At 47.1% G+C, this 24,616-nt stretch overlaps 1 protein-coding gene across 2 annotated transcripts; it reads right to left on the reverse strand.

Moving 5' to 3' along the window:
- Positions 1-274: 274 nt before the first annotated feature.
- NEMF (nuclear export mediator factor) lies at positions 275-23,627 on the reverse strand. Of its 2 annotated transcripts, none has more exons than XM_026849186.1 (32): positions 23,561-23,627; positions 22,805-22,907; positions 21,816-21,941; positions 21,581-21,729; positions 21,300-21,367; positions 17,049-17,135; positions 16,043-16,119; positions 15,452-15,522; positions 15,286-15,361; positions 14,190-14,252; positions 13,783-13,860; positions 13,183-13,391; positions 11,590-11,775; positions 11,052-11,115; positions 10,506-10,594; positions 9,785-9,888; positions 9,294-9,356; positions 8,515-8,627; positions 7,355-7,412; positions 6,964-7,022; positions 6,368-6,488; positions 6,002-6,272; positions 5,190-5,232; positions 5,056-5,105; positions 4,563-4,710; positions 3,663-3,740; positions 3,403-3,591; positions 2,753-2,785; positions 1,910-2,016; positions 1,749-1,792; positions 1,572-1,651; positions 275-597 (listed from the first exon to the last, which is right to left on the reverse strand). In XM_026849186.1, the coding sequence occupies exons 1-32, from the start codon at positions 23,617-23,619 to the stop codon at positions 520-522; spliced, it is 3,144 nt and encodes a 1,047-aa protein (XP_026704987.1). In that variant the 5' UTR covers positions 23,620-23,627; the 3' UTR covers positions 275-519. The 2 variants fall into 2 exon arrangements, with proteins under 2 accessions (XP_026704987.1, XP_026704986.1); XM_026849185.1 differs by having other exon boundaries at positions 6,002-6,275.
- Between the last annotated feature and the right edge of the window lie 989 nt (positions 23,628-24,616).

The following is a 24,616-nucleotide window of genomic DNA, read 5'->3' on the forward strand; positions in this document are numbered from 1 at the left end:
CAAGCCCCAGCTCTTCCTCCCAGCGTCTTCCTCCCCTCCCCAAGGGCTCCATGGCGTGAGACCTGCGGCACAATAAACCCCCACCTTCTCTCAAACAAAACATTTTGCCCTGAAACTGTCCTAGTAGCAACTCCTGTCCCCTTCAGAGAAAAGCGGCAGCTCTCGGGGAAAAAAAAAAAAAAAAAAAAATGAACATCAGAGTTGTGCTGCAGCAAATTCAGAGGAAGGAGGGGGCAGCTCTGCCGTGGGAAGCATTTAGAGAAGGGAACAGCGCGAGATCCCGGCGTGGACCGACCGCCAGCACTTTACTCGCATGTTTTTACGCGATTTGCATCGAGTTGTTCGAGTCCATCTAAAACCACGGGGCAGGAGCTGCTCCGCGGGCACCCGCTGCCACGGCAGCTCCCTTCAGTCCAGCGCAGGGCAGGTCTGTCTGGCCGTGTGTCCGTCTGTCCCACCTGTGGGTGCTGGCTCCTGCCTGCGCGGCCCGGCGCTGAGAAACTCCTCCCCCCTACAGAATCATTTCTTTTTCCTGTTCAGGAGATGAGGTGCAGACACTTTCACTTTACCAGGGATATTTCTTGACAAATCTGTATCCTACAAAAACATTAAAGGTGAGACATTAAAACAGGGCAGAAGAGCCTTCACAACTTCCTCACCCTCGTTAGTGCCTCCAAGCCAGTGTTCCCCCCCCCACCCGAGAAAATCTGGCTGATGGCAGGCTTCTGCTCCAGCCCCGTGTTTAATTAATGACAGACTTAATGGCTTTCTGCACAGCTTCCACCCATCAGCTCCGCTGGGTCAGCAGTTCCCTGGGCACTACCTGTTCGCTTCAAGGCTGTTAACTGTGAATTGTGTTCTTCTAGCAGAGTGCCACCAAAATAAAAAAAATCAACAATGTCTGCTGCTGTTCGATGGTTTTGATCAGTGAACTGTTACAGGCCAACAAGCAGCTGTGTCAGAGATAAATGGGGATCAGGGAAAGGAGAAATAAACCCCCCCAGGAGGGAAAGGAGAAATAAACCCCCCTTAGGGGCTGGCAGTGCCCAGAGCCGAGCGAGCCACTGGAGAAACACAGCAAGGACCCAGCACTCTGGCAGGCAGGGACACGCCGCAGGCTGACGGGGCCAAATTGAGCAGGAAATGGAGGAAAGGGCAAGAGTAGAAGAAAAACCCCATGGGGTGGGCTGAGACCCAAGCAGAGAAACGACACCTTTACCCAGGCCCATGGCAGGCGAAAGAGGGTGGTGAGCGGTGCAGCAGGGAGTGGGAATTTTCCTTCCCAAAACTAAAGGATTTCTTGGAAGACTTCTTATTTTAAATCAAAAGCAACACAATAGAGAAACTAAAGCCCAGTGATACTGGTGGGGCTCAACTACTGATTCTTTCCAGCCTAAGCAGTACAGCTCCCCCAGTAGCACTGAGAAACACCACACTGCTAAAAAAATAAAATTTAAAAAAATCTGTAAACCACTCCCTTTTGGAAATATTTACCCCCCCCAAATGGCACTAGTGGACATTTTGCTGCCAATACATTTACACAAGAGAAGCCACGTAGAAAAACTAGTCACCTTCACGCTGCGGAAGAGGTCTTTTTCCCTTGCACTGGCTTCTTTGGATTGCATAAAATTATGCAAGGCGATCTTTGCAGCTGTAAAAACACGGGAGAGATTGAAACAGTGTGTGAAAATGTGCTGCCTTCACTAGGTAACACACTGAAAAGGATTGCTGAGCTTTAATACAAGTACCTTTTCCCTTCTTCTGGGTGCCTGGGGTGAGCTTGACTTTGTACCTTTCAAAAAAATAGAGAAAAAAAAAAAAAAAGAGTTTTCTGTAAGTAGTCGCAGGTCCTCCTGGGCCAGAACAAGCTCGCCCCCCAACCCTTCCTGCAGAAAGTGCTGCGACTTACTTATAGTTGGTCATGGCAGTGTAGGGAGCACAGATGGGAACAGCGAAGAGCAGGATGTCCTCGGGGTGGGGCTGGCCCGTCAGGGAGTCCAGCAGCGCTTCGCCTTCCTGCGCAGGCACCAAAATTGGAAAAAAAAAAAAAGATTTTCTGTGAAACCCACCAGCACCTCTCCAACCCCTGCATCCCGGTTTTGCCAGGACTCCCTGTTGCCACTGCGGGTCAGATCTCTACCAAAACGGAGTGAATTCAGCTTTGCCAGCACTGAATGACCAAGCTACCCCTCGTTACGGACCGTCTTTACACAAAATCACGTTATTTGAAACAGAATGGGGTTCGTTTTGAAGGACCCGAACGAGACACACACCCCCCCCGCGAAATGTTACATCTTCACAGGGTCACCAAAAGTCTCCCCCCCTCCAGACAACCGTTATCTTCTGTTGTTAAAGAATTTAAGGAAATCGACTTATTTCCAGCTTTGGGCAACACCCACAGCCTGTAATTACAGAAAACTTGGAAGCAATTATATGTAAATAAACTCGTACACTAAAGAGCAGCATGCTGGGGGGTGCAAACACCTCTGGAGGCAAAGGCAAGGGAAAAATTTCTCTAGCTGGCCCTGAGTTTCTAGAGGGGATGTACGTGATAAAAACAGGGTAGGAAGATAAAAAAGGGGTTACTTTTTTTTTTTGAGAAAAAAAATACAAGCGAGCTGAGTTCAAAGTCACAGACAAGAAGGGGACTTCTGCCAGCAAGGCCTCTGCTCCTGGGGGCCGTGTCCCACCAGCTTCCAGTGGGAATAAAACCTCCTCAGCACTGAGGGGACCTTCAGAGACGGGCGTTTACCTCAACTCCCGGCTGATCCTGGTCTTGCTCCTCCTGCACACACAAAATGAGACATCAGAGCTGACCTGAGCACACAACTGCCTTTTTTTTCTCCCCCCTCCCCAGTCCCTGAGGAAAATACATTCTTTTCTCAGCAGTACAAAAAGTCATGCTCTCACTGCCAAGAGAATTCAACTTATTTTAAAGCAAAGGTAAGACGACGGTTTTATGTGGGTGAGGGGAGGAATAATTCTTTGAAAACTTGATTTGCTCGGCCCAGGCCAAGGCGGGAGCAGAGCTGGGTTGTGATTCCCAGGCACTGACTCACAACAGCGGCTCTGGAGCACGCTCGGTTCCAAGTTCAGCTGCACCGAGGGGGAGGCTCTGACCTGGGGGACCCTCGGCAGCCCCCCGGCGAGGCTCTGTGCCCCTCCGAGCCCCCGCTCTGGCAGAGCTGGGCACGCAGCCTGCACACACTGCTGCAGGGCCGGGGGGGGGGAGGTTGGCTGCTTTTTGAAAACAATGGGCTGCTGGAGTCTGCAGCACCCCAAAACTCAGGGCTGCTCACCCACCCCGGGAGGGGAGAGCCCCCCAGTGCTGGGAGAGGCAGAGCAGAGGGTGAGGAGGGCCAGAGGAAGGCACGGGAGGGGTGAGGCAGGTTCGCTGCTCACCTTCTCCTCCTGCTGCTCCTCCAGGGCTGGGTCCTGCGCCTCGTGCAGCAGGATTCCTCCTGCGGGCGTCTCCTTGCCCCCGCCACGACGCACGGCCTTGGGTTTCTGCTGTTGCTTCTTTGCTGGCTCTTCTTTCGTCTTGCCCTTTTTCCCTTTTTTCCCTTTCTCCTCCTTGTTCGACCCTGCAGACTGTGGTGACGCAGAGGCGGTCAGAGCCCGTGACTGTGCCTCAGGGGAAGGCAGAAACTGCCCTCACTCACCCCCAGCAGCTTCATGATGAGCTCCCGGTCCTCCTCATCCTGGTCCTTGTACTTCTCCTTCATCTTCTTCATTTTACTCTGCAGAAGAAAATACCCCAACAGCTTTACAATGACTTTTATGAAGTTTTACACCCTCAGACAAACACCTAGATGCTGACCCCACATGCTCTTTCCTTCCAGATCTCCTGAACCTCCTTCAGAGCAGGTCACTAGTGACCAAGAGACGGTGGTTTCCGTGAGGAAAGCACAGTGTGTTCAATGCCAGCAACCCAGCACCATCACCCTGAAACCACTAAGAGCACCACCAAGAGCCAAAAATTACCAGGACACAGAATCATCTTGGTTGGAAAAGCCCTCGAAGCTCCTCCAGCCCAACCATGACCCTCCCCCTGACCGTTCCCAACTCCCCCAGATCCCTCAGCGCTGGCTCAGCCCGACTCTTCAACCCCTCCAGGGATCCCGGGGACTCCCCCCTGCCCTGGGCAGCCCATTCCAACGCCCAACAGCCCCTTCTGCACAGAAATCCTTCCTCAGAGCCAGCCTGACCCTGCCCTGGGCAGCTTGAGGCCATTCCCTCGGGGCCTGGCGCTGGCTCCTTGGCTCCAGAGACTCATCCCCCCTCTCTGCCCCCTCCTGGCAGGGAGTTGCAGAGGGCCAGGAGGTCTCCCCTCAGCCTCCTCTTCTCCAGACTGAACCCCCCCAGTTCCCCCAGCCACTCCCCAGCAGACCTGTGCTCCAGACCCTGCCCCAGCTCCGTTGCCCTTCTCTGGACACGCTAGAGTCATTCAATGGCCTTTTTGGGGTGAGGGGTCCCAAACTGAGACACCTGACAGAAACTGGGAATTTCTGTCCACGCTTCACCCATGGGTTGAGCTGTTGGCAGGTGAAGCTGGTCTCTACCTTTTGGCCCCGCTTGATGGGCTGCGGAGCCGGCGCACCCTTAGCAGCATTGGCAGGAGGAGGAGGTTGTGTTTCTGTCTCTTTCTGCTTCTCTTCGGGCGGCTCCAAGTTCTCAGAGTCGTTCTGCTGCTTCTTTTTTTTCATTTCTCTAAGGAAAACAGTCACTTGACACACACCGCCCCTTGTTGTGCTCTCCTGGCAGCGTTACCACCCCGCTTCCCTGACAGGGGGGAACCCAAGGCACATACATTAGAAATAACCCTCCTCAGTAAAACCTCTCAATACACAAAAACCTGTTTGTTTCCAGCACTCCCAGATGACAGGAGCAGCCGTTGTCCCACAAGCAGGACCCACACTGGAAATGCAGGACAAACAAACTGACACGGACCAGCCCAGACTGGGAGGTACAAGACACACCCAGCACCCAGGTCCTGGTGAGGGGACAGGACGGGGAGGAGATGGTCACCAGCTGCAAACACACAGAGGTTCTCACCTCCTCTCCTTGGCAGACAGATGCCTTCGCCCCTGGGACTTGCTGTCACTCTAAGAAGTGAAACGCAGTTAGAGCACACCCGTGTCCAGCAGCAGTTCACACTGCTCTGTCAAACATCGGAGCTGGGGCCTTACCAAGTTGGGTTCTTCCTCTCTGGGGATGATTTTCTGCAGGGATCTGTGGGGAGATCAAAATGGAGCCCATCAGCAGATGTGGAGCAGCTCAGCCGCAGTCCAGACACTGGCTAACTTAAGTCACACCACTTTCAGCATTTTATTTCACAAAAATCCCAGTTTTGGTGAATGGAAAAGGGCAGAAATTTACAAAACAAGTCTTCAGGTCTCTGCCAGCTTGTCTCACACGCACACACAAGCAACCGAGCCAGCCCGGGTACAGCAGGTGCTAAAGGAACCGCTGATGCTCAGCGTCCAGTGCGCGCAGCCCCGCTCAGCCACCGCGTTCCCCGCAGCCGCCCGGCTCCACCCGCTCCGTCCCGTCTCCTCACACCCTCCCGAGTGCCACAGCCAGGGAGCTGAGCTCAGCTCCCCGCCCACGTGTGGAGCAGAAACTCTGCACCCGCTGGGCAGAGTGGCAGCAACTCACAACTCTGTTTCTCAGAACAGCTCTGAAAAGAAAAGGGGAGCGGCCACCTCCTGAGGAGCAAAAGCAGCTCAAGGGATGCTTAGTCCAAAACAGGGAAGAGCAGCAATGAAAGAGCCAGATACCCCTGTGTGCACTTTAGGAAAGGGCTCTGAAACAAGCAGCCCAGGAGGAAGAGCCGTGCAGGGAAAGGGCAGGGAAGTGCAGCAAAGGCTTGCGGCCCTGCACACCTGAGCATGGAAGGAGTGACAACTCCTCACTGCCCCTGTCTGGGCAGCATGTGAACAGTCTGCAGATCCTCAGAAGCGCTCACAGAGCTGGTAAGCACAGCTGCTTCTTCACTTACCTTTGAGTCTGAAGATGTGACAGGTCGATTGTTGTATCTGGGTAATTTACCTCTTCCTCCTTCACTTCGCTCTTTGACTCCAGCTGTTCCACTTCATCTTCAGACTCTCCATCATCCTCTTCGGAGTCACCCTCTGGTGCCAGAGGTGTGTTTACTCTGCCCTGGTCAAGATCAGCGATGCCCTCGTCACGATTACTCTCAGATGTGGCTTCCACATCCTCTGGTGCTTCCTGACACTCTGCTTTTTCCTCTTCATTGCTGCTATCTCCTCCTTCTGGAGCGTGGTGAGGAAAACGGGTGAGGAAAACCACAGTTCACGTGAGAAACACCAAACCCCGAGCAGTCCCGTCTGTACACCCACTGTACCTAACAGCTCCACTTCTTCGGACACCAGTTCACTGGCGCTGCTGGAAACCGTTTCCAGATCCTCATCCTGCACTTTGATCTTCCTTTCTTCTCGGTGTCTCCAAACACAGCTTTCGTCCACCTAACAACAGAGGTGCCTTGACGTTAGGCCAGTGTCAGCCCCAGCGATGTTCACTAGCCCAGACAGAGAACACCTGATTCAGCTTTATTCTTTTAACACTTTTTGCCATTCAAAAAATCAAGGAAACTAACCCAGCACATTTAAACCCCAGTCTGACGAAAGCACAGCTAGTGAGGAGACACACGTAGCTGCAAAACCAGAAGACTGCCTAAACGTGCTTCAAACAGAGCTGGTATAAAAATCTAGCAGAGGTAGTAACGTTCACAGTGTCTGTTTTAAAAGACGACAGTGCAAACTGGGGGAGAACAGCAGTGAAAAGCAGAGTCATTTTCAGTGAGTAGCATTTTATGGGATTTGTCCCAGTGGGAAAAGACATAACTGGGAATATACTGATAAGCAAGAATCAGAAAATAAGCCTCCTACAGCTCAAACCAAATTACAAAAGCCAGCAGAAGCAGCACAGAGAAAGCAATACCTTGAACAAGAAGCTAAAGCCCATCATCAGATATGAAGGTGGAAGAAAATTCTTTTTCCCTGGAAAACAAAGGCAGATTCTCATGAGGAGGCTTAGCAGTTATGTTACATGATGTATTTTCAAAATTCATTTTTATCAGCGGCTTTAAGCTACCAAAAAATTACACTTAGGGCTTGTTCTATCTCTTGGATGACAACAGAACAGGAGAAACTCAAAAGCAGTTTAGCTAATGATCTTCTGTCCCAGGCTCAGCTATAACTGCCTGATATTCAGTCTAAACCACTCAGATTTTCAGCAGAAAAGCAGGATCTGCCAGGCTGGCATGCAGAAGGGGACAGCTGCAGCATCTTCAGACAAAACACCTAATTCACATTGTTCCTTTGTGGCTCACCTCGGATCATGAAGCTTCCAGTAGTGAGGTATTCTCCTGTAGGGGCCGTTTTAGAAACCTAAAAAACCACAAGAAACTGTAAAGAGTCTCTTGTCACAGAAAGCCAGTACTGTGTAGTACCAGCAACATTCAAGCAAGCTGTGTTTTTAACTCGTGGGAACAGCTCTGCAGGACTCTGTGTCCATGGGGTTCTTCCTGTCCTGTGTAAGGTATTTTCCCAAGAGATGTTTCAATCACACACTACTGGCACTATATTTTAGAAGCCCTGTGTGAGTAACTGGGTTATTCAGGAAATAACAACACTAAAGGCACTGCAACTTTCAGTTTAATGTAATCTCTCCACCCTTACACTCAAGTTGATTGGAAGCACAGCACGCCTGCAGTTAATACACAGGCTAGAAGCCTGACTGAAAAAAAAAAAAAAAGAAAACTTCATTTTCAATAAAAGTCACAGAATCCCAGAATCATCGAGGTTGGAAAAGCCCTTGAAGCTCCTCCAGTCCAACCATGAACCTCACACTGACCGTTCCCAACTCCCCCAGATCCCTCAGCGCTATGTCAAGTCCTTCCCCTCTGTTAGTAAGAAGCCAAACCTGGAAGATCACCTCTGCCATGTGCATGTTGTATCGGAGTTTACCCCTCCAGCCCTGCCCCTAAGCACCACAGAGCCAAGGAGAATCATAGAATCACAGAATCATTCAGGCTGGAAAAGTCCCTTAGGATCATCGAGTCCAACCATCAGCCTGACTACAAAGTTCTCCCCTACCCCACATCCCCCAACATCTCATCCAAACGACCCTTAAACCCCCCCAGGGATGGGGATTCCCCCCTCCCTGGGCAGCCTGTTCCACTCTCTGACCACTCTTGATAGGAAAAGTTTTTTCCTAATGTCCAGTCTGACCCTCCCCTGTTGGAGTTTAAAGCCATTCCCTCTTGTTGTGTCACTAATCCCCTGTGAGAAGAGACCAGCACCAACCTCTCTACAATGTCCTTTCAGGGAGCTGCAGAAAGTGATGAACCCACAAGGAACAGTTATCAGAGACCAAAACTTCACCCACATCCCTCAGTTCCCACAGAGATGCTTTGTCTGCAGCCAAGCTCCCCTCACAGGCCTCCCCTCCGAGCTTCTGTCTGCAAAGCTCATGCACGAGTGTCCTTACCTGGTTGTGGGAGACCCACCAAGCACTGGTGACAACACGGGCATCCCAGGCAGCGCTGTAACACAAGGCCATGGTGCCAGCCTCCGTCAGGGTTCGTGGAGGGATCGGTTCACCTACAAAGGAACACCCAGCACACCCCTGAACGCCATCCAGGCGCAGCAGGTGAAATTCTCCACACGCGCCCTAAGCCAGCGCGTGGGCTTTCCCCGGGCCTGCCGAAGCTTGAAGGTGGTAGAGACAGAGCAGAGGCAGCGTCAGCAGCTGCTTCTTCACAGCTCCGCACCAGAGGCTGCAGCCCTGCCAGCGAGGGCTAACCGTGCTCCTCGCAGCACAAGGCCTCCCAGGAAAGGGGTGCAGGCAGGCCGAGCTCCCTCAGGATCCATCCCACCACACCACCACTTCCCCAGCTGGGAGCAGCCCCCTCTGTCAGCCCCCAAACTGTTGATGACACCCACAAAAGCTGCAGCAGGGATCTGCGATCCTCCCCTCGCCCCACCGCGAGTGACTTAGCCCTTGTCTGTGAGCACATCTCCATTCCTTCCTGCCCGCCGGGGGCTCAGCAGAGCAATTGCAAGCTGTTGGGCCCATCGGGGAAGCGGCAGCACTGGGTCACAACCTGATCTTGGAAGGGCTGAGGCCTCCTCTCGCATCACCGAGAGCGAGTACCGCCGCGGGGTGGGGAAGGCAGCTCACGGGGCCGGGACGCGTAACGCAGAGACCAACAGCTCACAGTGTCCCCAGGCTTCTACGAGTCCCTGCGCCAGCCCTGCAGCACGTACCTGACGGGTTCTTGATCACACAGCTCGTGGCTCCGTGGAGATCCGCGTGCACGTATATGTCCCCTGGAAAAGCAGCGACTCAAATCAGCCACACACGTGGGAACCACACAGATCCCTCGAGCTAAGGTGAAGGTTTCTAACGTTTGTTGGAAACAACTATTTTGGCTGCAAGGAGCAGGATGGGAAAAGGATTCAGCAGCCTTTTTCCCATCCCAGTTGTCCCAGGGAGAACCAGCAGCTTTGCTGCTGACGGGCATCCGTCCAACCTACTCTTACCCACAGGGCTGGAGGGCCCAGCCTCCCTCAGCAGAGCCCCAGCACTCCACAGACAACACACACCGAGTCTCCGGGACTCACCTGCCCCAAAATCCCCTTTTACCCAAGACCCAACTTCAGAACAAAGCCAACAGACCTTCCTGTGTCATTCTTGTACGTTTATAAAACTGGAAAAAGAAGGGATAAACCAACAGACACCACTTAATTGGGCTCACCTGGTTTAAGATATCGCTTTACGATCAGTTCATTCTGCTGTTGATCTCTTCCAGCAATAATAAGGTAATTCTCAGAACTAATGAACCACAGGAACTTTTCAAACCTGCCAAATTACATCCATCCATTGTGTGAAAAACACCCGGAGCTGACAGAACACCACAGAGGTATATTTTTATACCAAACTCTTGAAAATATCCATCCTAGCATCTACTACTTGTAAAAGACACTGCGAATAGTTTCACATCTATCCATGTGTCTGAGGCACAGAAACAAGGCACAGTACAAATACAATATCACTGCCAACAGTATTTTGAGATGAAACAACAAGTACCATCGCTACAAAATCCTGTTTGTTTTTGTTTTAATAATTCAGTTATTAGACTATGAAAAGTTTTGCTTTTTTTCTTTTGGTGGTTTTTGTTTTTTAAATCTACTGTTACTATTTCAGATATTGAGCTGCCAGTTTCCTGTTTTCACTAAGCCCATATTCCTGGCTGTGCTAAAAGCAAAAAAGTCAGCTTAGCTCCATGTCCACTGAAAGGAACTTCCCCAGGCAAAGGCACTAGGAGGATCAGCTGTAAGGAGACTCAATACAAAGCATAGTGCTTAGAAATCATCTTTAACTCCACTTCTAAGCTAGTGGAAACTCAGCCTGATGCAGCCGTTCCAAATCTGGTGCATTCACAGGACGTTGGGTAAGGACAATGAAACTGTACTTGCCAATAGACCTTCCTCGCTTTCTGAATGGTGGTCACTGTCTGAACTTCCCTCAAGGTCTGCTTCGTCTTCTTCTCGGCCGATTTAAATGCCTGTTCAGACAGAAAGAGTGATCACAACCTGCCAGCACAGAATTGCTAACGGAACGGGAGGTTGGTTGCTTGAAAAAGCTCAGAGACGTTGCTCTGCATGCTGCTGCTCACAGGCCTGCACCCCCCTCGTGCACATCTAAGAGAGCTGCCCTAAAATCTCCATAAACCTCCACCCTGAGATTATCAGCTCTCTGACTGTAAGGATTTCCACCCATTTCCACTGGTCTGTCACCACCCAGCTGAAGTGTTCACAGTGCTGTGGTGGAAAGCAGACGGCAGAGCAGGGACCTGCAATCAGGGTCACCCTGAAAGCTTCAGAATGAAACAACCCTGCTTGGATGTTTTTACCTTCCATGTCTCATTGGGGCTACTTAGACCAGAGTCAGGATTTTCCACTTATCAAAAATAGGGACTTTGCTTTTAAGTATCTCCTAAAAAACAAGGAAAAAAAAAATACCTTTTCTGCAGCTTCTACTGTCTTCTGTGTTTTCTTAGCTGCGTGTCTTTTGTGATCATAGTACCTGCGAAACACAAGTTTATTGGCAGGTGAAACCCCAGCAGATTCACTCACTTTTACAAGCACTTATCATGGCCCTCTACATTTGCCCTTAAGCATTCAGTTTTGAGATTTTATTTTTTTTTTAAGCCCAGATCTTTGGCTTAGTCTTCACCTGAGAAAAGCAGCCAGATGAAGTAAGTCCCCTTCTCAGACAGAGAGAGCAGAGCATTTGGGTTACTGTCCCTTGTGTCACTGTGCAGGATTGTACTCAAAATTAAATTAATGTGATAGCTAGAGACTAGCTGCTATGCAACAGCAAGACACTGGTTTTGGACCAAGAAAATGCATGTCCTAGAGCTCAGGGCAAGCTACTCACTTCAACCTCTAACTTTTATTTTTAAAAAGATACACACAGAGCCCTTCCTATGATGTTATCACTAATAACTGCAAACATACAGAAACTAGCACCAAAACACACGTTCACTGTAAACCTTACTTTTTGGCATTGGCATACGCAGACAGACTGAGATCAACATCAACTAACGATGGTTTGTTTTTCTGAGGTTTCTTCAACTGTTTGTTTTTATTCTTTTTCTTTTTTCCCTTTGGTTCTTCTGTTTCTTCCTTCTCTACATCAGCATCCTCCTCCTCCTCTTCCTCTTCAGATAACACATATGGGTTCCTAAAAACACATGACATCACATGATTAAGATAAGAGTTATTTTTCACCCTTAGTGCAACGCACTCTTATTTCTATTCTCTCATAAAGACTGGAAACCCTTAAACCATTTTCACTCTGCAGCTGCAGAAAGGCCCCAGGATGTCTTACATGCAAGTTTATGTCTTGGAGTCAGCCAAAAAAGAAAACAAAGGTAGAAGATAGAGTCCAAATTTTCCAATCCAAGAAAGTGACATTTTCCAGGGCAATATCTTCTATCAAAAGGCACACATCCATGCTCTCAACCTAGAGAAAAATCTACTCAAAATGAAGAACCGTTCTGAAGATTTCATAAAGTAAAAGAAACACATTCTGCGTGTGAACGCTGCATGGAAAGAGAACAGTTACATCAACATACTGACTCACTGGACAGGACAGCAATGTGCAGGTTTAAAACGTCAAAAAGGATCTGCCCTGCTGTTTTCAAAGCATGCTGAGCACACATTAGCTCGATTTGTATCTGCTTCTCACCAGGACATGAAACCCTGCTTGATACAGCTGTACTAAGGCTGTGTAGCAAAAGGAGACAGAGCATAAAATCATGTTTTTCATAAAGAGAACTAGATGTCTGTAGTCCTCTGTACTAAGGACGCATGATTCAGCGCTTAGTGGACTGAGGGGTTGGATCAGCAAACTGATCATCACTCGCTGCTAAAACTGACAGATGTGTCTGATGACAGTTGCCAACACAGAACTCACTCCTGGCAGCATGCTTATTCTATACACTAACATTTCTGAAAGCGAGGTAGCTAAAAATTCATTAATTAACTTTGCCATATTACGGCTTTCATACCAGAAGTTCTAACTATAAAAAAAGAAATTCTTGCTTTTTTCTCTCTAACATCCTGATGGGGTATCAGATCAGGTTTTTAAAGACACTCCAAGTCCTGCCTCACTGCCAGCACTCTCATCAGGACCTCTGCAAGAACCAGCATCCACACTCACAGCTCCCAACAGCCATGGTCTTGAACCATCGGCTGCTCACCGGACTGCTGGGAGCAGCCAGCAGCATCAAAAGGGTCGGGACTACACGGGGATTTTAGATCAAAGAGTAAATCTGGGAGAGTTAACTGCTGACTGACAGACTGAAGCGTTGGACCTACACTGCCTTAGGACACCTTCCAATGTTTTAGACTATAGTCAGACTCTAAAAATACCAATAGAAAAGTTATTACAGTAACCAAATTACCATTATTTTTCAAAGCAAAAAAGAAGGCATCCCTCTGCTCACAGAACTATGTTCTTTTCGTGCTGCTGTAAGAAAAACTGAACAATTTAAATACCAATGCACAAGCTAAAAAGATACCCGTCTCCTGCACAGCCTGCTCGGTCCCACTTGCCTTTGGTACAGGTGACCTGCAACGTACTTACCTCAGCAGCATTGTGATATGATTTGTCTGAAGCTTTAATTCTTTGATTGCACTTGCAACGGGGTCTCCCTGTGCCTGAGCTTCTTTAACGATGGCTCCAATCTCCGTCCAGTCTATCTGGTTGGCTAACGCGCTACGGACCACCTGGATGGCCCGGTCAACGATCTCCAAGTTCATTTCTATAAGTTCTCCTTTCATCTTATCAGCTTCCTTAAGGAAAGAAAAAAATTTATACCCATTGAAGCTCAATACACACTCAACAATAGTTTAAAAAAAAAAAAAGTAGTAATTAATATTGAAATGAAATCCAAGGATGGCGTTGAAGTGATCGTAGAGGACAACAGTCAAACTGACTCCTGGGAGCAGAGCAGCACAAAAAAAATTTGGCAAGAGTGGTACAAAGCACTCGTAAGAAAGCAGAGCCCCACTGGGCCGGCCTAGGCTCCTTCAGGGGCTACAGCGTGCTCACCGACAACCAGGCTTTGCTCTGGGGTCTAACGCTGACCCTAGCAATGCAGACCAACAGGTACAGCACTTCAAGAAACATTATATATCTTCTTGGTTAAAAATAAAAATAAATTTAAGAAAATCTGAGTTTTACCTGAGCTTGCTGAAGAGCTTCCAGTCTGTGCTCATGGTCCCTACGGACATTTTCAAGTTTCTTCAATGCTTGTTTTTCCTTTTAAAAATAAATAAGATGGAAAAAATATAACTACAAATGGCACCTTATCACCTAATCACTACAAGACACTCAATGCAGCATTCCAGCACAGAAAGACACAGAGATGCAGTCTCCAAAATACTGTTGTTAATACTAAAACCTGTATTCCAAGCAGAACCAACTGCGACGTTATACATCTTGAAATCCGCTCCCTGACCACCCCTGACTCAGCATTTCCAAAAAAAATAAGGAAAGACACCTCCCTCACCCCAGGCTACAGGAACCAAACGAAGCATTTGAAGCTCTGAGAGCCACCTCAGCTGCCCCACTCTTAGATGAGAACATACCTGCTGCAATGCTTTCAGATCAATTTTCTGTCCCTCCAGCTTGGAGTAGAACTCGTCTGCTGCCTGCAAGACAGAATCAGATTTAAGAATCTCCAAGTGGTCCTAACTCCTACCAGCAACAAGCAGGCAGAGGAGGTTCCACTCAAGGGAGGTGGCTGCAAAGCACCATAAAGAGAGGAGACAGATGCTAAAACAGGGTTCAGTAACTTCCTCCATTTCACCTTAGCATGAGAGGAATTTTGAGGATATGTCTCACCACAAACTAGGGGTTATGCACACGACAGTAAGTGCCCAAACTATGGCCCACGTTTTTTGCTAAGAAATGATGAAAAGGAAGCTGTTTGACACAGTGTGCTCGTCAGATTAAATGACTGCAATGATAGACCTGTCTGCCCTGAATTCCTGCTGCTTCAATAGATCAATTTAAAAAAAAAAAACCAAACACAACTAAAAAGTATGCCTAAGACTTGCTCGTGGTATGCCAGTTGCCAGACACCGTGCTTGGAAGAAAAGAGGAGGAAGGTTTTAGGCTGCTTGTATCATCACTGCTGTGAAGGAGAAATTCAGCTAAGAAGCAGGACAGGAAAGTGAAGTGGGAATTCTGGAGATCAAGGTCAGGAACAACACACAGTTCATGATTTCAGATGTTAATGAGTCAAGGACTAGGAAGGACGACACTCAAGGAAATCGTAAATCAAGTGCCCAAAGCTTTTAAAGTAGCAACTGGGAAAATATAAACGTGATGACTGTTTGCCTCCAGCAATGGCTCAGCGTCTGAACTCTCCACTGACAAAATATCTGACCAGGACTGGTAACAGCCACCTTCCCGAGAGGCTCAACCCCCTCCCCTGCTCAGTGCCACGGGCTGTATTTCAGCTACAGGATCTAATTGAGTTAATAAAGACAACCCTACTCAGCAGGAGCCTAAAAGCCCTGTGTTAGTTGGCCTTTTCTGCATTAAACATTTATCCATAAAATGAATCATCTCTTCCAAGGTCTATGTTTTCATTAACAACTTCTGCACTCTATTTTAATTACTCTTTTTAGCATCAGTCAATTAAAGCACTTAAGTACAGTATCAGCAAAAGCACTGTACCTTATTGAATGAGTCAAATTCCAAGTAGGGACATTTTGAATGTTGAGAAAACAAGAAAGGATGAAATTCCTCATATCTGTAAAATACACATTTGATATTATCACCTGAAAACTAATTTATGTTACGCAGACTAGTAAAAAAAGAAATAAATACTTCAAATATTTACGTGTAGATGTCTTCTGCTGGTTTATCTGGTTCCAGACTTGGCTTTTTCTCTCTTTTCTGGATAATATAACCCTAAAAGAATACATAAATACGTCATCAGCATCTGTCTTTGAAAAGGATCCCCCTTATCTTGGCAAGGCAGCAAGTTTTAGGTGCTAACCTACTGATCAGCATGAGAATGTAAATCATTCTGGCAGGGAGAGCTTGTGGCAGGAGCAATGTGACTCAGTAAAGCCCTGAATGTCTGCTTGACTCCAATTTCTTCCAGAAAAAAAGGTGAACTCTTACAAACCTCAGGACTATCCTGCAGCTTATCACACTAATGCAGTTTACGTGCAGAACAGCTTTACCCGCTGTGCAAGCACAAGTGCAATTCTCACAGGACCTACGTAATCTGTTTTGTGAATTATTTAATTGCTGCATAACCAGTGCAAGGAAGCAAGTTTTATTCCCCGTCACTACCTGGAGCCCAAGCTCACAGACTAAAATCTGATGACACCAGGAACAATCATGTGCTGAGCAACACCTGCCTACCAGTTTAGTTCTGCAATTCCTGCACAACTGATAACCGAGCTGCCCACCTGAGACCCACCTTTCCACTGAAGTTGTCAGTTAGTGTCATATATTCTTCTGCTTTCTCTAAAGCAGTAAGCACTTTTTCAATATTTTCTAAAGAGAGAGGGGGGAGGAGAGGAATATTTTAAAACACCTAGAACAGAAAGATATTTTGATATAAACAAAGCACAACAGCAAATCAACAAAAGGCCCAGGCAACTGCTCTTCCAATTAAGTGCCTGAAGCAACCTGTCCAACCTAAACACGTTAAATAGGATTCTAGCAGGTCTCAAAAATAAAATAGCAGCTATCCTTTACCCCTGGTGCTTCACTACAGCAATTACTGTTTATTTTAAACAGGAGCCTCAGCATGCATTTTACATCTGAGGAATTTTTAATTTAAAAAAAAGTCTATATAGGTACTTTATTAATTATTCAAGTTTCAGAAAAAAAAAAACAAACCACACCACATAAGTGCTAACACTTTATATAAAAATAAAACTGCAAAGGCAAAGCATAAACCAGTAGCTGTGAGAAGTTATTTGTTTGTTACAACACTGATTTATTACAGCACCATAACGCAGCAGAAAGTAAAAAAACCTTTGGATTTATGGCAAATATAAAGCACACAAGAAAAATAAGACTAGAAAAAAATCTATTCTGACTTTATTACCCAAATCCATAATTTCCCAATCAACATAAAGCTGCTACTTTATCAAATCCCCACTGTGTGTGCTATATCTAAAAGAAGACTTTGATGCTAACTCTTCTATATGGAATTCTTGCAGAACATCCCTTTTGTTCACCTGACACGTTATAAAACAATTTAGACTATAGGGGCAGTCTGATGGTTTTTCTCCAATATATGCACAATACAAGAGTGTTAATGTGAACAAGGTTGATCCCCAACTTAAACACATTAAAACCATATGGTCAGAACTACAGGTTTAAGGGTTACTCACCTCTTTGGAAAAAGAATACTACAGCGACATAAAAACTATCATATTTGTAGTAGAACCTTTAAAATGCTATTTCCCACATACCTTTACTTTCCATATGCTGATCTATTTTGACATAACCAGAAAATCCAGCTTCTATAAGGCAATGCTCAATGAGAGTGGCTCCATAAGCTGTTTTAAAAAAAAAAAAAAAGACTCATCTGTAGAAAACATTCACAACGAAATCTGTAGTCACACAGAAATGACGAAAAGTGTTCCAGCAAGCTAGGGCCATGAAACTACAGCAAATCCCTAGTGAGGCAGGGGAGAGCAAGGGAGTTGTGGTCCCAAATTCCTGAGGCAGAGAGAGATGATCAGGAGCCCCAGGGTGGCCCTTGTGGAACCGCTGGGCTGGGCAGAGCAGCTGGGTCTCAGCTCACAGCTGATCAGTTCTTAGAAACTTAAGGATGCTCAGGCTCATCTGGAACTGGGAAAGGTCTAGAACAGAGTGAGGACATACAGGAAGGATGGGCTTCATCTGGGCCCAAATGGAATGAAACGTTTACATTTAAAAGGGGGTAGGAAAGATTCCGAACTGAAGAGTGTAGGAAGCCCAACCCTGGGGTGGCAACTGCCTGGCTTATGGTAGGGTACTAGAAAACGTGAAGGTGTACAATCTCTGCAGCTTCAAATAAAGAATTAGGAAAAAGCTGGTAAAGACAAACATGATTCGAGTGACAACAGAAACAGATGCAGCCCCGTATGAACAGGGTGCAGACAAACAGCAAATGCAAACAGATATAAGCTCCTCCAAAGATCCTTCAAGGCTAAGAAACAAGACGGGCCATGGAAAACCAAGTTTAGTTAAGAACACTGAGAAAAAGCAAAGCAGAACCAGGAAGGAAGGAAGACAACCCCTGGGACAGTGCTGCACCAAGCTTACAATGACACAGCCGGGCTTAGAGTAGGTGAACAGGATCTTAAAGAGTCCAAACAAATTAACAGGATCACCACTTGAAAATAAACCAGCACAGTGCTGTGGGAATGAAAAGCCAGGCCTACATCTGGGAGATGGAGTATTAAGGCTGCAGTTGTTAACTGCTGGTCACCCTAATGTGCAGAGGGACAGCCAAGAGGCTGTGAAAGCCAGACACAGACCAGCTAAACCAGGTTTCAATCAGCCCAGCCTGGCTGGATAGATGCCATGTCATGGTACAAGGCTGACACTAAAATTTACCTGGATCCAAGCTAGCACCATAAAAGCCTGAGCAATCTCTTACAGGCATCCTCAGCGCAAAAGGGAAGGTCACATAAACCAAGGAAACTTCTTAGAAGGAAAGAAATTAAAACAATTAATAAAAGGCAACTTCTGCAAACAACCTGCAGGCTATTTAAAGATGTCATTTTGGAAGTTCAGAACAAACGTATACCGCTTATTAAACAGTGTTTCAGAAAAAATCCAAGGAGGGCTGGTATGACTAAACAGCGAGTTAAGAGAAACTGTTAAAAGCAAAAAGTCATCTGAAGTTGTGTCCCTTGCAGGAAATGGGAGACCAAACTGTCAGGTGAATGTAAAATGCAGCAACACTGCCCAAAATTAATCATGAGAAAAATCTGAAAAAAAAAGGTCGAGATTAATAACGAAGCCTTTTCCAGATATATCATAATCAGCAGGTTCAAGTGATCAAGGTGCAAAAGGAATACTCAGACATGACAAGAGCAGGAAAATTAAATTAATGTCTTGAGTTTCTTTCACAGTGTAGAGGCAGAGGGAAGCTCTGGCTGGAACGTTTTTCCGCAGGCAGTATGTCAGAAAATCTGTCTCAAATCCAGCTGTCAGGAGAAGTGAAGGATCCAACAGGCAAAACAAGCAGCAGCAAATCCTCCGGATCACGCAGCACTCAGCCAGACATTTAAGAGACCTCAAGGACAGAGATGCCAAACTGAACTACAGCTTGCAATGTCTCTCTTGCCTTAGCAGCAGAAGCACATGGATTTTTGCACTGGCAATTTTAAAAAGGGACTAGAAAACTATCAACCATTTTTAGCCTAAAAACTAGAACTAGCAGAGAGCTTTGCACTAGATAGAGACGAGTTTTGTATTTGCAGCATAACACTACAAGACAGTTAAAAAGCACAAAGGTGAGGGAGGTCAAACAGACCAATCTACTTGGATTTCCAGAAAGCATTTAGCAAAGGTCACCCCAAAGCTCTCAGAGAAAACAAGGTGGCACTGGGTAACAGGATAGCCCCTGCCTGGATTAAAAATGGGGCTGAAAAACAGGAAACAGGGAGGAGGTATAAACTGTCAGGGAGGAAAGCTGAGCTCTACAGGGACCTACTCCAGGGCCTGCACTGATCAACACGCACCAAACTGCCCCAGAAAGGGGGAACAAAGGGCAAGGGACAAAACCTTCTGATGAAACACAACTCATCTAAGCCACAAAGACAACAGGCAGTTGGAAGAACTGGAGGAGATGGAGCAATAGTGAGTGATTAAATAAAGAACTGACACATAAACTCACTGGAAAACAATACGAAATTATGTATGTGAGGAAAAACTATCCTACTTATGCAGATGCCCCGCTGATGATTTCTTCTGGGAGCAAGACCTAACAACAGATGGTCCTGTGGAGACATAAGCTCAATTGTCAGTGAATACAAAAGAATCAAGCTGTGTGGGGAAATTATTGGGAAAGAAACAGTGAACAAAATGAGGCGAATCATGCCACAGTATAAATCCATGGTGCACGTCCACTGTGAATGTTATGTACACTTTTACTTCCCCCGTTTCAAAACAAGGAGAGCTAGAAAAGGCACAGAGAAGAGCAACAAGGATAATCACAGGCTTGGAACAAGGCAAGACTGTGTAGGCTGTGCTGTAGTCTGCTCAGCCCAGAAATTACTAAGACTAATAAAATGAGTGGTGCAGAGTTGGTAAATAGGCAGCAACTGTTCACATTCTCTTCAAATCCAGTACTAGGGCACCAAGTAACACTGGTGAGATGAGTTGCAGAGCAAAGAAAGGATGTGATTTTTCATGTGGCACGCAAGTGGCACTCCTCACCACAAAAACACTGCGGGTGCCAGAAATCCAGACAGGTTCAAAAAGAGATTTGGTAGATACACACAGAAGGAAAATCCAACCCAAGGTATTGAATACATAGACACCTGCTGACTGGTCATGTGAAGGCTCTGAAACATAAAACTGCTGGGAGTGAGACTCTTCTGGGAAAATATTGGTGTGTCTGGTAGGGCTGCAGGCTAGTGGCAGGGCTGGTGACCAGACACTGGCCCGAGGTTAAGCTGACCACACGGGACGTGAGGAACTACAGGACACAACAGGAGAAACTGCTGGACATGCTGCCAGCAGCATGAGAAGCAGCAAAAATGAGAGAAGCAGCAGGAGGAATGGCCAGGTTTCACAGGTGGTTAAGGAGTGGGGTGAGAAACAGCTGAGCTCACACAGTAAGTGAAAGAATTGTGGACCTCAGAGAGAGTGGAGCCTTGCCAGGCCAGCTGTGTCTGTGAAACCAGAACAGTAACACTCTACAAGGCCAAGGTTAGCTAGATAACAGTATCAGAAATACCAAATTCGGGTATGGATACAGCAAAACTGGGACCAGTGGGGGAAAGTAACTAAAAGTGGGGTGTTTATGTTGGAGGAGACCGGGATGGAAAAAGAGAGGGACAAGAGTGGTGAAAAAGAGATTCAAGAAATGGGGAAAGTAATACTTAAGTCTGCAAATCATGTGATGTGAGCTGTTCAGGGGTACCTGCCAGGCAATCCTGTGCTGGATCAACACTGCCAAATCAGGGGATAAACCAAACTCCTTCTGATCACGTCACACAGATCAAATTTGTTTCTATGGCGAGGAAAACTGAGGCGCAGGGTGCTTTGCCCAACTACCAGAGAACACCCAGACAGACATTTCAAGCATCCTGGTATTACCACATCAGTACTTGTTCCAGGACTGGCAGCACTGGCATCCTCCACCCACTTCCTAACAACACCCTTGCCCTGACTGTACGTGTAAATCTCCTGATTGGTACCACTAAGGACAAGACACTGGGCAAAATGCATCGAGTCAGCACTTCAACAGGGTCCTCATCACCGCAGGATCATGGCAAGGCTTATCTCTTTGTGCAGCTGGCTTAGAATAATAAAAAAAAAATATATATCTACTCTCTTCTCAAAGGCTTAGGAATTTTGTTGTTCTACAAACATACATAAAAGCAAATTGTCACAAACAACAACAAAAAAAAGACTGCTTGAAGCTGTTCAAATTTTCAGCATCATCTAAACATAACACATATTGACCCCATTTCATTTTCTAATAAAAAACAATTACTTACGGAGATGAGGGTTAAGAACCCTCTTCAGTTGTTCCCCTTTGGGTGCATTTGATACTATTTCAGTTAACCTGCAAAGGATAACGGAGAGTTGCAAGAGCACTGGGTTTTAAGACTATGTTGTATCACTTAGAAGCTACAAAACATTTAAAAAAAAATTTAATTTAAAAAAGAATGTAAAATGGCCTGTAATATGTGAAAAGACTACACAAACACATGCTGCCTTTCATAGTTTCGAGTAATTTGGGTTTATTCCGACACTGGCCCCATCTAAAAGCAATTACCTTTCCAAGGTTGGCAGAGGTGCAGGTGCTTTTGCACTGTCGATCGGATATCGTTCCCGAACCGCAAACCTGACGTCATCCGCTTCATCCGTGCGAAACCTCAGAATGTTTAAAATGACATATTCGTGGTCTGTCAGGACAACGTTACCCTGCGAGCACAGCACAGGGGGACCGTCAGCAAAGGCCACGCTCAGGTGCTGACTTACAGAGGGCACGGGTGGAGCTTCGCACTCACCCTGTCGTACAGCTCGACGATCAGGTGATAAGCAGCTTCATCGCTTCCAAACTGGAAGTCCACAATTCTGTCTATGCCCAGCTGGTTTACACTGACAAGTCTTCTGGTCTTTAAATGCTTACGGCACTGTCAATGATGGGATAAAATGTGCGTAAGATGATGCAAACAGAGCTGCTTGGGATGTTTTATAGTGAAATAGATTCTGAGCTATAGATGCCTCGCGTGACACTGACCACTTCTTACTGAATACAAATACCATAAGGGTAAAAATGCTGATCTTGGCAACTCAGAGATGAGCCAGCTCTTTAGCTCAATAATACCTTGATATTTATAGGCAATGTAATGGTTCCAGATTCTTAACGTCAAGCCATTTTTGCCACTAAAACCCCCTATTTGTTTAGCTCAAGAACTGAGTAGTTAAAATTGAAAGGGTTTCTTTTACAAAGAGAACTGGGATTATCCCCACACCCACGCATGACGTGGAAAGTCACCCTGGAGAACCTTTGCTGAGTCATTTCAATGAGGCTGCGGCCAGAGGCGGGGGGCTGAGCAGACTCAGGTTGCATCCCTGCAGATCTACCTGCAGGAACGGGGCCTAACAGCCTGCAGCAAGATCTGAACCCTCCACATCCAGCAGATGGAACAGCAGGAGTGTATTTGGGACATTCGTCCTAAAAAATTAAGACAATCCACTGGGAATAACAAGGACTTTGCTGGAGTAAAATTCCAAAAGGTCTGGGTGGCTCAGAAAATGTCCAGCAGATTAATATCGGTCTTCATAAATTTAAATTTGCACTGTTTCAGGCCCTGAATATCTACGACATGACCCTAAAACCTCATTTGCTCTTCCCTCGTCTTCAGCCACCCTCGTGATCAGGATCCACCAGGCAAATCCTTCCACTATTTTCTTCTGTCTTCAAGGACAGAACATGAACGTTGCTTTCTGATACCCAGCCACCCGATTCAAAAGAAATTGTAGGTTAGTTTACCTTCATTGCAAAGCCAGATGGCATCATGTTTTTTGGCCACTCGAACTCAGTTGTGTGAATGCGTATGCCAGATTCAAGCAGCAGCGTGGCCTTGCAGTCTGGTCTGTTAAAAAAAAAAAAAAGTAAAGACTCACCACTTGGCACACGAGCAGTCACCCCTTACCCCGCGCCTGTCTGCACCAGAATGAGACCAAAGCACCCCCAAACCAGCAGCACTCTGTCTACAGAAAAAACTGTTGTGGAAACCAGCAAAGCCCCCAGTGCCGCAGCCAGGCTGACAGCAAAAGGACATCCACGTTTTAAGCTTATGGACAACGTGGCCAAGCAAAACTCTTGGCAAGCAACGGAGTTCAAAATTCTCCAACACAAGTGGAGGCAAGCAGGTGAGCAAGGATCCACCTCAGACATGGATTAGTGAGGTAAGAGGAGCCTGGGCACCAGTACTGCTTCCTAACTGTTGCTTTTTATTCCTCCAACTCCTCTCTTCCCCCCCCAGAAAAGAAACAATGACAACTGTGTGTTATTACACTAACACTTATGGCCTTTTGTGTATTTTCTGCAGTATTTCACACTTCATATGCTATCTCCTGACACCTTCCTGGGCAAAAATTACTGCATTTTATCAAACAACAATAGAATTTCACTGAAAACTAGCCAGAAAAGTCATACACCTGTCAACACAAATTACACGCATACAAAAAAAACCTAGTTCTCATAGGTATAGTAACAGCATAAAGAAATTGAAAAAGTTCTTACTTTTGAAGGCGAATAAGATATGTCTTATTATCCACATCATAAACATTGTTTACTCTCATTCCCAATAAGCTGTCAAAAAGAAAACATATGCTTTGGAGAATATGATACACGAACCACATAAGGGGCTGAAAAAACCCCAGTGATAATCAAAATATACAGAAGTGCAAGATATGATAAATTGCCAAGAAGATTGAGTTGGAAGCCAAACAACCAAAAGAGGGAGAAATTGCTATTAATGGATAAAGTGCAAAAAGCTAAACAAACTGATGCAAGGACAGCCACTGTGGACACCCCCACTGCAACCTGACAGCTTCTGGATCTCCAGTGCAGGATGATAGCCAGGCTGCTGGCTCCTGCAAAATTTACGGGTTATACTGGAGTGGTCTGCTCCTCTGGGATAACTTCATCAGATGGGGAGCCCTTTGCCAGCATGGGGCACCAGTATTCCCAGTACAAGCACAGAAACGGTCTGAGGGCTCCATCTTGTCCTTCTTTTGTTCAGAGTGCCCTGGACGCCAGAAGGGTATCAGAGCCCCATGGGGCCCGGACCTGAGGAGCTTCTCAGCTCAGTGGGAGAGTAGGTGACAGACCACAGCGCCTTCCCCGCGCAAACAGGGAAGGAAAAGCACCCAATTGCACCCCAGGGAGAGGCTGGGAGAAGGAGCAGGACAATGAGGGGGGGAAACAAGAGCGCCAGGCCTTCCCTGATGGTGTGAGAGGGGAGGCAGAGAGGACTCGGCGCTCTGTGGCAGGAGGGGTGCTGGGGGCCACCCGGGCAGCGTCAGACAGGCCTGTGCTGCCCCGTGGTGCTGTGCAGAGGGGCAGGGCAGAGCGGGGCAGGACACGGCGGAGGGGCAGAGCGGGGGTGGGCGCGGAGCCCTCCCTGCTCAGCGCCGTGCGGAGCCTGGGCTGCCGGCAGGAAGCAGAGCGGCCCCACACAGCCCCGGTGTCACGGCGGGGACGGCCGGGACGGCCGGGCCAGGGCCAAGAACCGCCGGGCTGAGGCTGGGCGTGGGGTGAAGAGAGGCGCTACCGACCAGGCCGGGCCCCGCTCCT

This window comes from Athene cunicularia (assembly GCF_003259725.1).
Source record: "Athene cunicularia isolate RWA chromosome 5 unlocalized genomic scaffold, athCun1 chr5_part1, whole genome shotgun sequence".
NCBI classification, from domain to species: domain Eukaryota; kingdom Metazoa; phylum Chordata; class Aves; order Strigiformes; family Strigidae; genus Athene; species Athene cunicularia.